Genomic DNA, 15658 nt, shown 5'->3' with positions numbered 1-15658 from the left:
CCTGAGATAACTTACCTTTAAGGTTTCTAATTTATCTTTTGCCCAAGCCGTGTCTCCTACACCAATGCAATCTTCTACTGAACCATAAGCCGTGCGTAGCCAATCTTCCATCTCCTTTTTGGCTTTCAAAAATTCGGTATGATCCTCTAAATTCTTTTCGACCTTCGAGACAAGGCCTTGCACGTCAGTCAGAAGAGTCATATATGCGGACTGCAATTGTACCGTCTTATCTCGCGCCCAACTGCAAGCGCTAATCTCCAACAAAGCTTCACATTTGTCATTAAGGTCCTCTAAGATTGGTTTCTGTTTAATCGCCTCCTCCATTAAACGCTTGCAACGCTCTAAATCGTCCGGAGTATTGTTATCTTTAGCCTGTTCGTCAATGATTTTTTTATGAAAATGATCTATCCATCGCTTCATGCCATCCAACGCGTTCGTGAACTGGGACCAGTTTGAGATACAGTTGGCAAGAGTACGTTGCGAATCATAACATTGCGCTTGCAAAGATTTCCAATCCGCTTGTATTTGCTTCATGTCCTGCTTGATGGAATCTTGACCCTCAGGGCCTGTTTTAGAGATCACGACATCGCTTAACTCCAGCATCTTCGAGATCAAAGTATCGCCCTTCGGCAGAGATGAGATAATCTGATTGACTTTATTTTCTCGTTCAATAATATGTTCTTTTTCGCCGTGAGTATCGCTATATTGCTGAAGTTCGACCTTTGTGTGACGCACCCAGTCATTTATCTCGTTCAGAGCTTGTTGGAATTTTTCATGATCCTTGACTTGATTCTCCAAGTTCTAAAATAATAAAAATATGTAATGTTATATTATAAAACTTTATTATTATAATATAGAATATTTTTTGTCCGCAGTTTTGTAAAAAAATCTACTTACACGAATCTTTTCGGAAATCAATTTTTTTAAATTGTCATACTTATTGATAGCCGATTCGTAAGGATTTTTCGATATGCTAGGGTTCTCATTAAGATGAGTCTTCAAATGATCTACTGTTTCGCCATAACTGTAAATGTCTTTCTGCAAAATCTTATATTTTTCCAACAGAGCACGTTTTTCGCTGAGATCGTTTCTGCATACGTCTCCTGGTTGAACTTTGCCTTCAATTTCTTCTAACCAATCCGAGATAAGTCGGTGAACCTTGTTGAGTTCCTCCAACATACTCGTTCTTGCTGACAATTTTTGTCTAACATCTTCGACGTCGGCCAATAATTTATCAAATTCGCTCTTCAAGTTTTCAGTGTCTTCTTGAATTTTTGCCGCACCGTTTTGTTCCGTATTCATGATGACTTTCTCTTTCAATTCCAAAGCGTAACGCAATTTGTTCTGCCCTTGCTCCAATGTCTGTCGAATAGCTTTACATGTGTGTAACTTATTGTTAACCTCGGTCAATGTACTGGGAATGCTTTTGCATTCGCTCAATTTGTCTCGTGTGCGTTCAATCCAATCTTGGCATTCTTGATACAAAGTATTGTGTTGTTGATGCTCCTATAATTTATATTTTATAGAAAATAATTATTTTTGGTGTATGCGCGTATGTATACTTACGCTTACACAATTTTCATATCGATAAAATAAAAGCGTATGTAAAACGTATATAAACGTAATCGTAAAAAATTGAAATATCGAAAAAATTTAAATTCATGAATATTTGCAACCATTAGATAAAAATAAATAGCTCAATTACCTGATAATGCAATTCCAATCGCCGCATTATTTCCTTAGCGAGAGACAGTAGTGCGTTATATTTAGTGGTGAGTTGCGTTATGGCGTTAGAAATTCTCGTATCGGCGCATGTTTCTAGTAGAATTTGAGCTTTCATATTTAAGCGGTCTAATTCTTTCTGCCAATCAAACAATGTCTGTAAATGAACTTGGAATTGCTCGAGAACATTTTTCTTTTCTTCAAGACTGTCTTGTAATTTATTAAATGTTTGAACTAATTGCTCAGTTTGCGTAAGCCATTCTGTAGCTTCGGAGAATTGATCTTCATATTCCGTCCACTTTACTATGCCGACTTCGAGCAAACTCTTCGTGTTATTCAACGAATCCCTATAATAAATTAAAAAATGTGTATTATATTGTATATATATGCACACATATTTTATATGCATCTTATATTTTATATGTATAAAAAATATTTATAAATATAAAAATATAAAAATAAAAATAGAAATACATGAAAATTAAGAATTTAATTTTTTGTTGTACAATACTTTAAAAAATTAAATTTTGTTTACTTACACATAGTTATCGTATTCTTCTTGTAATATTGCCACCTCTTCCTCAATTATCTCTTTGTCTTCAGCATCTGCGATTTGACAGGCGGCATTACCTTGTTCCAGAGCTTTTTCTAATTTTTTCTGGCCTTCGGAACATTCATTTTGTAAAACTTTGAGCTGCGTGATTTTATTGGCCAAGGATTCCTTGTCTCCTGTAGGCTCTGAGCACTTGCTGAGTCTCTCTTTGGCTGCCCGTATCCATTGAATAAATTCGTTGCCACTATCGATGAAGGCCTGATGCTGCTCGACAGTCTCTTTCTGCTTTGCGTACAGTTCTTGAGCTTGCTTGCTCAGAGTCTCATATTTAATCGAGATTTCCGTAGCCGGCGTTGCCTGTTGCAAATCTTCAGCCTTGGTAGCGACTGATTGAATTATAGGCTCGAATGCCACGATATCCTGCACGATACTGTTCGTTTGTCGCAAATTCGCTTTTCTTTCTCCAATCGCCAAAGAACTCAATCCAGCTAAACCTTTTCGAGCTTTGGAGACTTTCTGTTCGCATACTTGCTGTAGCTTGGCTTCGCGATCGTTGATCCATTGTTGCAATTGCAAATATGAGGAACTGTAGTCTGCCCATTGTAACAGACTCGTCTCAAGATGCACCTTCGTGGTTGAGATTTTTTTTACCAGTCGCTCCCAATCGTTCTGAATTTCCTTCAACTGGGTGTTGATCTCTTCACGACCGTCCGATCGAGTATTTCTCATGATCTTCTCGCCGCAATTCACGGTCAGATGTACCAGATTCTGACCTTCCTCGCGTTTTCTCAACAGTTCCTGGATCTTGTTGAGTCTACTTTGCAATTCTTCACGACTGCTGCTCGAGGCTGCTTCTGTTCCTTGACGTACGATCTGCTTGGCATTCTTAATCCAATCACGGGCTTTCTCAAGATTGCTCTCATATTCTTGATGTTGAGCCAGATTGGTCTCGACCTTGTTCAATACATCTTTGACGAGATTCATTTGCACCTGATAACGTGAATTCAAATGCCGCAGCTGATTGTTAACGTAAGTACCTAAATGAGATGAAAGTAAACCAGCAGCTGTTTTGTTGAATTTATCGATCTGTTCTTGACCCTTTGTCAGGTCATCGCGCAATTTTTTTACTTCCTGCACTTGTTTTTCCTTCTCTTCTAGATTTGGCAAAAGAGCATTTTTCTGAGCTTTAATGAGAATGTCGAATTGTTGCAACCAATCGCTGAGTCTTTCGTATTCGTCCTTATAATCGCGCCATTGACTTACAGTAGCTTCTAATTGATTCTTTTGCTGTTGAATTTCTGCAACCGAGTACAAGTTTATTAATTAATATATTTCAAAAAAGACACAATTAATATTTCTATGAATGCTAACAATAAATATAATTATTTTTTAAATATGATTATTTAAATAATTAAGTATAATAATTAAATATAATTATTTGATAAATATAAGTATTATTTAAATGATTTTTACCTTTAAACAATCCTTCAAAACTTTCCGTAAGTGCTCGTATTTCGTTTCTGATAACTTCTTGCCCAGCGGGATTGGTGCTAGCGCAGGCGACTTTTCCGGTATGTTGTAAATGCTCCACCAACAATTCACCCTGAGCTTTCTTGTTCAACAAACTCTCGAGTGGCAATACTGCGTTCTCAATCGCTAATTTATCACTGAGTGATTTCTGCTTCATAGATGGTATTTTCTCGCGAGCCCGACTAAGCCAGCCGATGAGATCGTCATGAGCTTCTTTGTAAAGACGATGATCCTTATACTGTTCTTCGCGTTCGGCCAACAAAGATTTGATCTTTTCGAAAAGTTCGTCAAATTTGTTAAGTATATCTTGGGCCTGCGAGGCAGCTAAACTTTGCTGACTGCTGGCAATCATTTCATTGACCTTGGATTTAAGACCATCCACTTCGATATTCTCGCAACGAATTTTTTCCTCGAGCACCTTGATTCGCTCCAATTGACTTCTCTTTTCCGACATTGTAGTCTGAAACTGCGAAATTTCGTCTACCGATGCCTGCATATATTCCACTGTATTATTGATTGATTGTATCTGCTCCAATAAACCGGCCCACTTATTTATTGAATCGTCTAAGTTTGTTTTTGTCTCTAACATCTTTGTTGCCAAGGCACTCCACTGTTCTTGAAGTTTCGCTAAAGCATCATTAATTGTTTGATGACCAGCCGGAGCTGTGTTTGCTAAAACAGCTTGGGCTAATTCAACAATACTCTGAACTTTTGCAAAACCGTCTTCTTTGTACAATAATAAATCTTGCACGATATCCATCTTTTGTTCCAGATCTTTCTGCGAGGATGCACTTAAATCGGAGCAATATGCCAACTTATTCTTGATATCTGTTAGCCACGTAGTGCACTCTGCCAATTGAGTATCAAAATCTTGATGCGTGGTGACATATTGATGCCAACGGTTATTAAGTTCTTTTACTTTGCTAGAAATCTGTTGATATTTGATACTCAGCTCTGATATATAGGAAGTACGGGAAGTAATGTTCTTATGAAGCTGCTGAGCCCGCTCGGCGACAGCGTCGATTTCCAGCTCTTTGGCGCGAACCTCACCTTGAAGAGCGCGCAATTTCTCGAGTTGAGTTTTCTTCTCCGCCAAAGTAGATTTGAGATCGATGGCATGTAACTTTGTGTCAGTGTCCCTCATCCACACTAGACATTGCTCCTTTAATGTTTCGAATTCGTTCCATTGTTGAAGCTTGTTTTCCAACGCTTCGATGGTGAATTTAACGGCAGAGATAAGACCTTCCCACTCTTGCTGCGAGGAATCGATCTGCGAACGAATGTTTATCTGTCCTGATTCCAGAGTGCCGGGTATTACTTTCTCACCCAGAGATCTGATTTGCTGAATTCGCGGCTCATCTTCTGGCAAACTATACAACAAATTTTTTAGACGTTCCAGATTTGTGTGTAAAGACACTCTCTCCAGCTCCACGTCACCCCAGAGATTTATGGCGTTATGCGTAGCATCCAACCACTCGTGTGTGTCCAAAACAGATTTGCTGTATTGCTGATGATCACTTACTATACCTTCGTATCTTTCTACGAATTTAGTCGCGCGTTTTAATAGCGTATCGTATCTGTTTGTCAAACTGTTCAGCGTTTGGTCAATCCTGTCGGTGCGATCGGGTAAGTTATCCGCTTTATCACGAAGATCTAGCAGATTTTGCTGATGCGTTTGAGCATCGTGCAAGATAGTGCGGTAGATTTGCAACTGGGCGCGTTTCTCGTCCAGAGTAGTTTTCAGTTCGATTTCCGGCTTTAACTGAGCCTCTGTGATTTTCAGCCAGTTTTCGAAGGCCTCGCTGCATTCGTTGAAACCGGACCACCGCGAGATCTTCGCTTGTAACTCACGTTCGGTCGAAGCAACAGCGTCATAGAGTTCTTCGAAGGCTTGTTGAAGATCCAGCAGCTGCTGACGAATGATATCTCGGCCGTCCATGCCTGTTGTAGGATACAATCGTTCTCCAGCTTCGACGGTGCTATTTATTAAAAGCGTAGATGAAGGCTGACGAGATAAAAGCTCTTTCAAAATATCAACATTCGAAATCAACTCTTGACGAGTACTATTAGCATTTTCCTTGGTGGATTGATAACACGCTCTTGCATTTGCTAGGCATTCGGAGCATTGCTTGTAACGATCCAAGTAACTGGCGTGATCTACGACCGCTTGTTCACATTTCTTTATGAGTTCCTGGAGTAGAATTGTATAATAATTTTTATACGAAGAAATAAAGATTGATTGGCTCAGCATATTTTATACTATTGTTAACAATGTCATCAATTATTATTATATATTAAAATGAGAATATTTTCTTTCTCTTTTGTTAATAATATTAGTTGTATTTAAAAATAAATTAAATAATATTAATTATGATGACAAAACTTAGTCATTTATATATTGAATATGTAATTAAATTACGTTAATAGTAATCCTTTTCGTTAAAAGAGCAAATTTTTTTTCTTTTATGTATATTTTAAATAAGAAATAGAATTATATTACAAAATAATTATATGTTTTATCTTTTTATACATCTTGTAGTGATATTACTAAGCCTACCTTAGCAGTTGCCTGAATCGATTGGAAACGTGATGTCACTTGTTGAACGCTGACAGAAAATCTAGTTTCGCCACTAATCTGCATCAATTCCGACGAATCGTCGCTCATTTTATCGAATTCAGCCTCATTTTGTCGAAGATTCACGATCAATGACTGCAAAAAATCGCTTTGGTATATTTCGTTTATTCAAGTAAGATTCACGTTAAAGAATTGTTCTGCGCAATTTGTATGCGTGAACAAAAAAATAGAGAATTCTTTTCTTCTGCGTGAGCAGAAGTCTGTCTAATAGCAAATAATAGTTAGAGATTTGCTTAACAGTAAATAATAGTTAGGTTTTCTTATTACAAAAAATATGCGTTACAAATAGAAAATTATAAAATGTTTAATGTTACATCAGGCTCGCTTATTTTATCGATGTAAATCTCAGCGCTAAAGAAGCTCTACTTCCATTCGTGCAGCAAAAACAGAGTCCTTTTATTGCGAATTTTGAAGTTGAAAGCGCAATATTCATTAAACGTATATAAATAGGTCGCCAAAAGTTTAACAAAAATTCAAATTCTTGTTGATACAGAAATAAAAAATTCTATATCCATTTTAAAATATTGTTCAACAATTTTAATCTTAACATATGTTATCAAGCGAATGGAATCGCAAAATAATGAAGCGTTGATATCCTCCATCTCTGCTCTGGCAAAAGTTATAAAGCTGAAAGATTATAGAAAAGAGCAATCATATTGAAGAGACTCCTCGTAAAGCCGTTGCAATCATCCGCCTTTCTCGCAATCTCGCCTTTTTATAAGGTAATATATTAGCAGTTTCGCATATTACTTTCTTACTTGTTCGAGATGATCACCAAGCGCAACTAGTTCTGCCACATCCGTGTTCCGCGAATCGGCAACTTTTTGTAGTTCCTAGGAAATTTTATTATGTACAATCATTGTGCGTGGGAGATTATTATGCTCTTGGATTGGAGCTAAAAGCTTGCGTAGACGGGGTATGTTTTCCCCTTTCTTTTTTCGTCGATAATACCCGTATAATTTATCGAATATAAAGAAAGAAAAGCATCAACACTATTAAAATTTATATTAGTGTTACATTTCAGTACATGTAGTAAAGAAAAGAGCTATATCTAAGAAGTGATAATTACATCTATGAGATTAAAACTGTGGACATCTTAAATGTGCACACTCTCTTCAAATTATGTTACTATCTCATATATGAGGAAAATTCTGTGATAAGAGATAAACAAGGTGGTCTTTATAAATCAATATTCATTAAATATTAGACATTCGGGACATTTATCAGATTTCTGCAAAGCCAAGAAAACTGCATTTCTATAAGGCAACGATATTGTAATTATCCCAAACTTACTTGATATTTTTCAAGCTGCTCCTGCTTTTCCTCGAGTGTGTTTTTCAGACTATAATTCTTCAATGATGTTTCGGCGTCGGTAAGCCAAGCAAGTAAACGTTCTAACAAATTTTCATATTCACTCCATTGTTGTATTCTTTCTTCGATGCAATGTAGCGTATCGCATACGGCTGTGGCGAATTTCTTATTTTCGAATCTAAAGAAACAAACACACGTCCGCGATGTGCATTTATTTAGTCGATAGTAAAAAAATAATTTATTTTAGTTTTAAATATTTCTTAAATATATAAATAAAATAATATTTAATAATTTTCTTTCTTGTAAATACTATTTACCTAAGATTGGCCAAATCTCTTTCCATAGATTCCTGGGACCGAGATGGTAAAATATGCGCACTTTGTACCACGTGTTCTTCAAGAACGTTCAACTTCGTCTCACCTTCGCTTTGACTGTCTTGTATCTCTATAACTTTAGCTAATCTGGCTTGAAGAGTAGTTTTGTTTCCAGTATAATCGTTATAATTAGCTAAGCGTTCCCATTGGCGCTTTTGATAATCCTGATAAGCTTTCTGAAGATCATAGAATTGTTGAAAAATATCAAGCAATGCCTCTAAGTTGGATATTCCTTTTTGGGATGTATCTATTAACTTTTCGTATCTTTTAGATACCGAAACAACTTTTTCATGAACATCCGACAGAACTTGGGTAACTTGTCTCAGAGTATTGGCTTTCTCGGAAACACCTTCGATAATGCGTTTGTGAGCCAAAATCTCTTGATGTAACGTCTAAAATAAAATGCCTCAGATAATATATTTAACGCTTTTTATCTTTCTCCTTCACACACATATATTCAGACAATGATAAAAGATATTAGCAGCGAGCATATATGCAAATAGACACAGACCTTTAACTTGAGTAGTTTCGATTTTATCTCCTGCAAAGATGACCATACAATCGAAGAATCTTGCTTGACGGCCCGTTCCATCATGTCCAACCAAGTCAGAATCTGTTGCATAGTTTCTTGATAGCTGAACCATTGTAAGGATTGAGCATCCTGCTTTTTCTGTTGCTCGGTGATGCCTTCGGCTAAGCGATCCCATCGTTCACGAGCATGTCGCAGTTCATATCTAATTGTTTCACGCCCTTGAGCGGAAGTGTCTGGAAGAATTCTTTCTCCGAGAGATGTTAGACTGTCTAAACGACGTTCAGCCTGTTCTTTTTCGGCTAATAAAACTTGCAAACGCGAATTCCTCGCTTCGAGATCTGCGCTGATCTCATCTTCTTTCAAGGTGGCTAAGTTTTTCTCAAGAGGTATAAGCCAAATATCGATAGCTGTCAGTTTCTCTTCGTAAGCACGATGATCATCTACGATGCTTTGACAATGATTTATCACTTCCTTGCTGAGCACAAGCAGCAGCTGATATCTAAAATTTTATTATTTCAGATATCAGATATCTTAAATTTTATTATTTTGTGTATGTAAACGTTTATTTTTATTAAATCTTGTTATTTACGAAGTAAAAATTAATCAAAATCAATTCGAGTTATAGCATTTTTATAGAATTTCGAAAATATTATCTAGAGTCTTCAAGAACATGTTAGATTTTATGCTTGCATTTTATGATTGTGATTCCATTTTTCAGATTTCATTTATATTATGACAAAATTTATATATGTATGCCTATGTACGGCTGATAAACATGAGAATAGCAATTTTCTTGTTGGAAATAATTGTTGGAAATAATTTAACATACCTGTTGCTGACTTGAGAAATCAGCGGTTTGATGCGTTCGATATTACTTGACTGTAGCAAACTATGTGACTTATCCACAAACTCGTCTATTTCTCGTTCTTTTCGTGCAATGATTTCGCGTTCCTCTTTATATGCGCGAAGTTGCGCTTCTTTATCTTTCAATGTGGGTTGAAGTTGTTGGTCTCGGAATATCGCTTCCATGGAACGGAACCATTTCATATGAGCTTCCAGCTGATCCTCGAAGTTCTGCCATTTCTCTAAAGCTGCTTTCTGTCGTTCCTCTACAGATTCTGAAGAATTAAATTTGGCAATAAGAGAAATTGCAATAAATATAAATGATTAAACGGAACGCATTAAATTTAAATTCTTTATTTCTATTACGCTTTATAAATAATGAAGTCAATAATGTAAAGTCCAGTCGAGTAAATTATCTTTTAAGAAATGATTTAAGAAATTTACGTTAAAGCAACACTTTCTTATACAATTTTTTGAACGAATAAATTTATACAAAGAAATCTTTTCCGCGCGATTAATTTTTTAGAAATAATAATTTATAAAATGTATATTTACCGATTTCGCTCAGGAATTGATGCAGATTATTTTCCAAGGTGGTCACTTCCTTATCTATAACTTCTCGACCCTTTGATGCGGTACTATTAGTCACAGCCTCGCTGATCTCTTTTAATCTCGTGAGATGTTCTTTTCCCTGTGCTTGATTGTTTTTTAATATCGCCAAGCTCGTTAATCTGCGGGAGATTTCGGATCGTTCGCCCGTTATATCATTGTACTCGGTCAGTTTCTCTCGTTCTCTATTTAACCAATCGGAGATACATTTGCATTGCAGATTGAAACGGTGATGTTTCTCGCAGCAGTCTTCCAAATTTTCTAGCAAATCTCGCGACTTGATAACAATATTCTGGAATAGCTGCTTGATGGACTGCAAGTAGACGTTTAACGAAGTATCTTTAGTCTGATCGACCAACTGTTGTGCTTTATCGCAAACCGATTCGATTAACGTCTGATGCGACATGATTTCTTGATGCATAATCTTGTGATTCTGCAATTGCGCGCGTTTTTCCTCCAGTGAGGATTTTAATTCGGTGTGCTGATGCATCGCGCGCTCGACGTCTCGCAGCCAAGCCGTTAATTGTTCTTGAGACAGAGAAAATTCGGCAAACTGCATCAGACACTGATCCAATTTCTGCGTCGAATTCTGCAGATCTTCGGAGAAGCCGTCCCATAAACTGCGCAGATTTCTCAATTGCTGTCTAATTATCTCTCTACCGTCCGGTGAAGTGTGCACGTAAAGCTTTTCGCCGAGGTCAATAATGGATTCAAAGCGAACATTCTCGCGAGTTCTGACATCACTGAGATCTCTGATGTGTTTCTGTCTGCTTTGTAATATCGCCAAATCACCGACAATCTCGCGGTATTTTTTTAATTCATCCTGAACCTCGGTGATCCAATCCAGAAATTGATTGTATCTTTCATTAAATAGATTATGTTCTTTCATGTATTGTTCGTATCTCGTTATAGCCTCCTTTGTCTGATTTCTGATGGCTTGATATCTAGTAGCTTGTCGGGATACCCTGCTAGCCAAGTCTGCTTCTACATTTTGACTTTTCTCGACCATCGCGTTGACTTCCGCACCCTTTGCCACGATAGTCTCTTCTAAAGATTTTAACTTCTGTAAATGTGCGCGTTTTGTTTCCTCAGAACTTTTCAAGCTCTGATCCTTCACTTGCGTCTCGATCTGCTTGAGCCAGGAATCTAGATGTTCAACCATTCTCTCAAATTCAGACCATTGATCGAATAAATGATTTAATCTATTTTTACTCGTGATGCATCGTTGAAGGAAATCTTCCCATATTTTTTTCTGTTGCTCAAAGCCTGTTAGTAATGCGGGATGACCCGCTATCGACGTCTGCTCCAAAATAATGTTCAATTGCTGATTACAGTCGGCTATAATCCTATCGCCTTCAGACTTCTGTTGTAATACATTTTCAATTAAAGTAATCTTAGACTTAGCTATATCTCGGTCTATCGAAAGATCCTCGCCAATAGACGCCATCTCATTCACCACCGTATTGATCCAATCTCGCGTTTTTTCAAACGTTTGAAAATAAGCTTCATGATTGGCAACGTGTTTCTCTGCCACATTGATACGATCTGCCACATTTTCAGATAGTTTCTCGTGTGCTTCAATAATACTGTTGAGCATTTCGTTGGCCTCGTCATCCGGTGTCGTTCCGAGTTTGTCCCGAAGTTGTTGCAGAATATTACGATGAGCTCCAACGTCTTGTGCGATAGTTTTATACAAATGCAAAGCGAGTTTCTTTTCTTGCAATGTCGGTAGCAAATTCTGCTTGTTCCCCAACTTCTTCTCTGCCTCGATTATCCATTGCTTTATCTGAGAATACTTGTCCTCGAATGAGGATCGATGCATCATGTCGCTCTCAATCTTTTTGTAGATCACATTTGTACGATCGGTTAACGCTTCCACGCGATTGCGTAAGTTCCTCAACTCACTTCTGATAAGTTCTCTGTAATCTGGTGTTATTCTCACGAAAAGCATTTCACCTGTTTCTGTCGTTCGATTTAAGATAGCTTGTCCAGTTTCGCGTTCCTTTTCAAATACTTTTAATTCTTTTAATTTGGATTGATAAAATGTCATCGGCTTCGGGCCGCTGATTTCATCGAAGATTTTTAATTTTTGTTCTGCATTTTGTAGCCATGATTCCAATTCTTTCACGTTGGTAATGTAGTGATCCTTGATCTGTTTGAGTTCCTTGAGTCTGTCTAAATGTTGAGCCAGGAACTTGAGAACTGAATAATAACGCGTATTCAAATGTCCCACATATTGAGCCACGCGCGAATCCGGGCTAACTTTGGTAATTTCTTCTCCAAGCGCAATCAGATTCTTTATCTCGTTCTCGTAATTCTTGACTTTCGTCTCGAGCTGCATTATTTCGGAGATCTTTGTACTAATTTCGTCCGGATTCAAGAGTGTTGTGGCCTCCATTCTAATTTTATTCTCGTATTCTTTGAGCCAGGAAATAACATTTTCCGACATGAGTTCGTATCGTTGCCATAAATCAATATTCTGTTCCAGCACAGATTTGATTTTCCAATAGTTTTCTTTCAAGGATTTTAAATCAGCAGCGACTTTATTGTGTTCACTTCTCAGGGCGGAGATAATTTCGCTACTCTCGACAGTGCTTAGAAGCTTCAACGAATTTTCTGTATCTATCTTTCTCGCCTCGCAATCGGCAATGCCAGCTTCCACATCGGTCAGCGAGGTCATTTTTACTTCGAGATTGTAACGATCGCTGCTTTGTTCGGGCTCGCACCAGGCCACTTTTTCCTTGTGAGTCGCCACCATGCGCTGTAATATACCGAACTTCTCATGATAGAGTTTCGTTAAAAAGGCTATCAAGGTAGCGTTGACTTTATCGGCGTGACTGGCAACACCATCTCTGCGAAGTTGTAAGGCCTGTAATTCTTTTGGCAAATTGGATTTTGATATAACTGGATATTCTGATGTCATTTTCGACAATCTCTCGTCAATTTCCGAAATAACGTAATCGCATTTTTCTACTTCAGCTTTCAATTCTTGACATTTATTAATTCTATGCAGAATCTTAGTGTTCTCGCCAGTCAAATCGTCGCATTTAATTATCTCCTCGCGGATTCTTGATATCATGTCACTGCATTTTTTCAATTCCTGTTTAATACTTTTCTTTTTTTCATTAAAAACTGATGTAAGTGATGCAAGCTTATCCGCAGTCTCTTTAATAAGCTTAAATTGATCGTCTAATAAAGTATTAAGAGCTCTCAATGTCGGTATATCCGTATTATCGTTTAACTTTACGAGCTGTTCAGTCTTCGTGGCGATACCTTGACGAAGTTGTTGATACGTTGACAATTCTTCGTTATATCTAGCTAATCGCGCTTGTCCGTTCTCAGCATCAAGCAAACATTCGCAAACTGCATTGAGTGCTTCGTTCGTATCACTGAGCCATCTTGTAAGTTGATATTTTGCTTCTTCAATCTGCTTCCAAATGATGGCCTGCGTTTCGTACATTTGAGTCCGATCAATTACTTTGGCATAAATCTCGTGATATTTTTTTCGTACATCGGACAAATCCGACTCGATCACATTAGTCTTAAAATTCGGCATTAACGATGTCTCCTTTGCTATCTGCTGCGCTTTAGCATCCATTTTATCTAGAAACTGTTTACCCTTCTTTAAGCTCTCCAAAGCTCTTTTATATTTATCTAAAGCCATGTTCGCCTGAGTGATATCAGTTGACACATGTTTTACCAACTCGCAGAGATTCTTCGCCTCGTCGATAAACTTGTTTAATTTATCCTTGGCTTCTTGATATTGTTTCCAATCGGCGTCCATTTCAGTATATTGCCTTTTTTGCTTATGCAAGAGCTCGTTGACTTTTTCCCAGTTACCTTCAACCGAAGAGATCACCACTTGAATGTTAGTTATTGCTCGTTGATCTTCCTTTATCAAATTGTCACCTTCTCGATGAAGGATTTCCTTTTCTGGCTCTCGTCTTTGATGCTCTTTAATAAGATCGTCAATCTTCTCGATTGCCGGCGCAAGTTGTTTGCAAGTGTCAACAGTATACGTGATATCCTGTAGACTGCTTTGAATGTTGATAATTTCTTCTGTAATCTTTTGTTGTAGTTTCCTGAAATTATCCCATTTAGCACCAAGGTTCTCCAACTTGTCGCGCTTGCTAGATAAATCCGTCTTTAACGTTAAGACCTTAGATTCAAGATCGTTTAGTAAAATAGTCGCAGTAATTGGTCTTTCTTGCTTGTCACGAATATGTATTCCTAGAGTACTGTCCATTAGCGGAACTTGTTTCTTCCAAGTGTTGATCTTTGTATATATAGTTTGAAGTTCTGAAGAAAGCCTATCAAGATCAGTAATAGCTGATTTTCTAGCTTCAGCTTCGTATTTGCAATGATTCAATTGCGCGTTGGCGTCATTGTGCCAACTTAAAAGTTCAGTCCATTTCTCTAAACTCTTTTTCTTTTCTCTCAAGTCATCTTCTAGTGCTTTGTATTTCTTTGCTAGAGACGTATAAGTTTCGTCCAATGCAGCAGCTTCCAACACAGAACCTTGTGACGATAGTTGTTTCACTTCGTTATATATTGCCGTAAACGTCGGTTGTTTCTCTGAGTGTTCTTGAAGATAAGCATGCGCTGCTTGCAGATTAGTATCGACATTATCTACATTCACATCTTCAATCTCGTTAATATTAGCTCTCAGCCTCGTCATCCAGTTCTCGAAATCAGTGATTTTTATTTGGAACTCCTGTCGTGTCAACAACGAATCAGAGACACGATTAATATGATGTCGAACCGTATCCGCAAGTTTGCTCACTCTAGTCTTCATTTCAGCGACGCGACTCTTCAGCACAGAGGCAGCATCCAACGACAAACCGTGACTGATATGATCGGAAACTTGAGTAAGTGATATTAATTGAGCCTGGTGATCAGATATGCTTTTGTTGAATTCTTTCAATTTTATCAATTCTTTTTCTAATTTGGCAGCTTCGGGTGTTTGAACGTTTGGTTCTTCAACAGCTTTTTTTTCACTATTCTGCAACCACTCGTTGAATTCTTTCGCTTCCGATTCGAAGGTGTTCCATGAAGTAACTAATTTATCCAATTTAGTCATCGTTTGCACCGCCACATCATGAACTGCGTTCCATCGTGTGTATACAGCATCAACTTCATCAGATGCCACTGCTCTTCCAGTTATTTGCTGACTAATCATTGATAAACTTTGAACCTTCGGAAGATGCTGCTGACATTGAATTTCAAAAGTCTTAGCCGATTCTAACATTTGCGTAGCCTGGGCAAGAGTGGTAGGTTTGCTGCCCATCGTAGCTGCTTTACATTCCGCTTCTTCAATCCAAGGTTTTACTTTCCGAATACCTTCTTCGTATTCTTTCCATGTGGTAAGATTTTGCACAGCTAATTCACGCTGCGTTACTATGCTTTTGTTTAACGATTCAACTGCCTTGTGAATATTTTCAATATCGTCGCGGAGTTGTTTTGCCGGTACATCATCATCTTTCAAACATAAAAGAAAAAGAAAAAGTTTTTATTTAGAATATATATTTAAGCAAATATATTCTAGATAA

At 37.6% G+C, this 15658-nt stretch overlaps 1 protein-coding gene across 10 annotated transcripts in view; it reads right to left on the bottom strand.

Moving 5' to 3' along the window:
- Positions 1-15658, bottom strand: part of Msp300 (Muscle-specific protein 300 kDa) — an 88455-nt gene that overhangs the window by 57874 nt on the left and 14923 nt on the right. For 7 of the 10 annotated variants that reach the window (XM_070294565.1, XM_070294564.1, XM_070294563.1 and 4 more), the window contains 12 exons: positions 10056-15587; positions 9487-9775; positions 8637-9156; positions 8069-8517; positions 7734-7929; positions 7199-7273; positions 6363-6515; positions 3749-5996; positions 2262-3573; positions 1706-2069; positions 898-1506; positions 16-801 (listed from right to left, as the gene is read on the bottom strand). In XM_070294565.1, the coding sequence (XP_070150666.1) occupies positions 16-801; positions 898-1506; positions 1706-2069; positions 2262-3573; positions 3749-5996; positions 6363-6515; positions 7199-7273; positions 7734-7929; positions 8069-8517; positions 8637-9156; positions 9487-9775; positions 10056-15587 (12533 nt within the window). The remainder of the gene's footprint in view (positions 1-15; positions 802-897; positions 1507-1705; positions 2070-2261; positions 3574-3748; positions 5997-6362; positions 6516-7198; positions 7274-7733; positions 7930-8068; positions 8518-8636; positions 9157-9486; positions 9776-10055; positions 15588-15658) is intronic. The other 3 variants (XM_070294568.1, XM_070294561.1, XM_070294562.1) reach the window with 1 other exon arrangement.

Source organism: Polyergus mexicanus, unplaced genomic scaffold (assembly GCF_030449975.1).
Source record: "Polyergus mexicanus isolate NDT 795.1 unplaced genomic scaffold, iyPolMexi1.0 SCAF_4, whole genome shotgun sequence".
Taxonomy (NCBI): domain Eukaryota; kingdom Metazoa; phylum Arthropoda; class Insecta; order Hymenoptera; family Formicidae; genus Polyergus; species Polyergus mexicanus.
The sequence above is the reverse complement of the archived record's forward strand: the minus strand, read 5'-3'. Positions and strand labels throughout refer to the sequence as shown.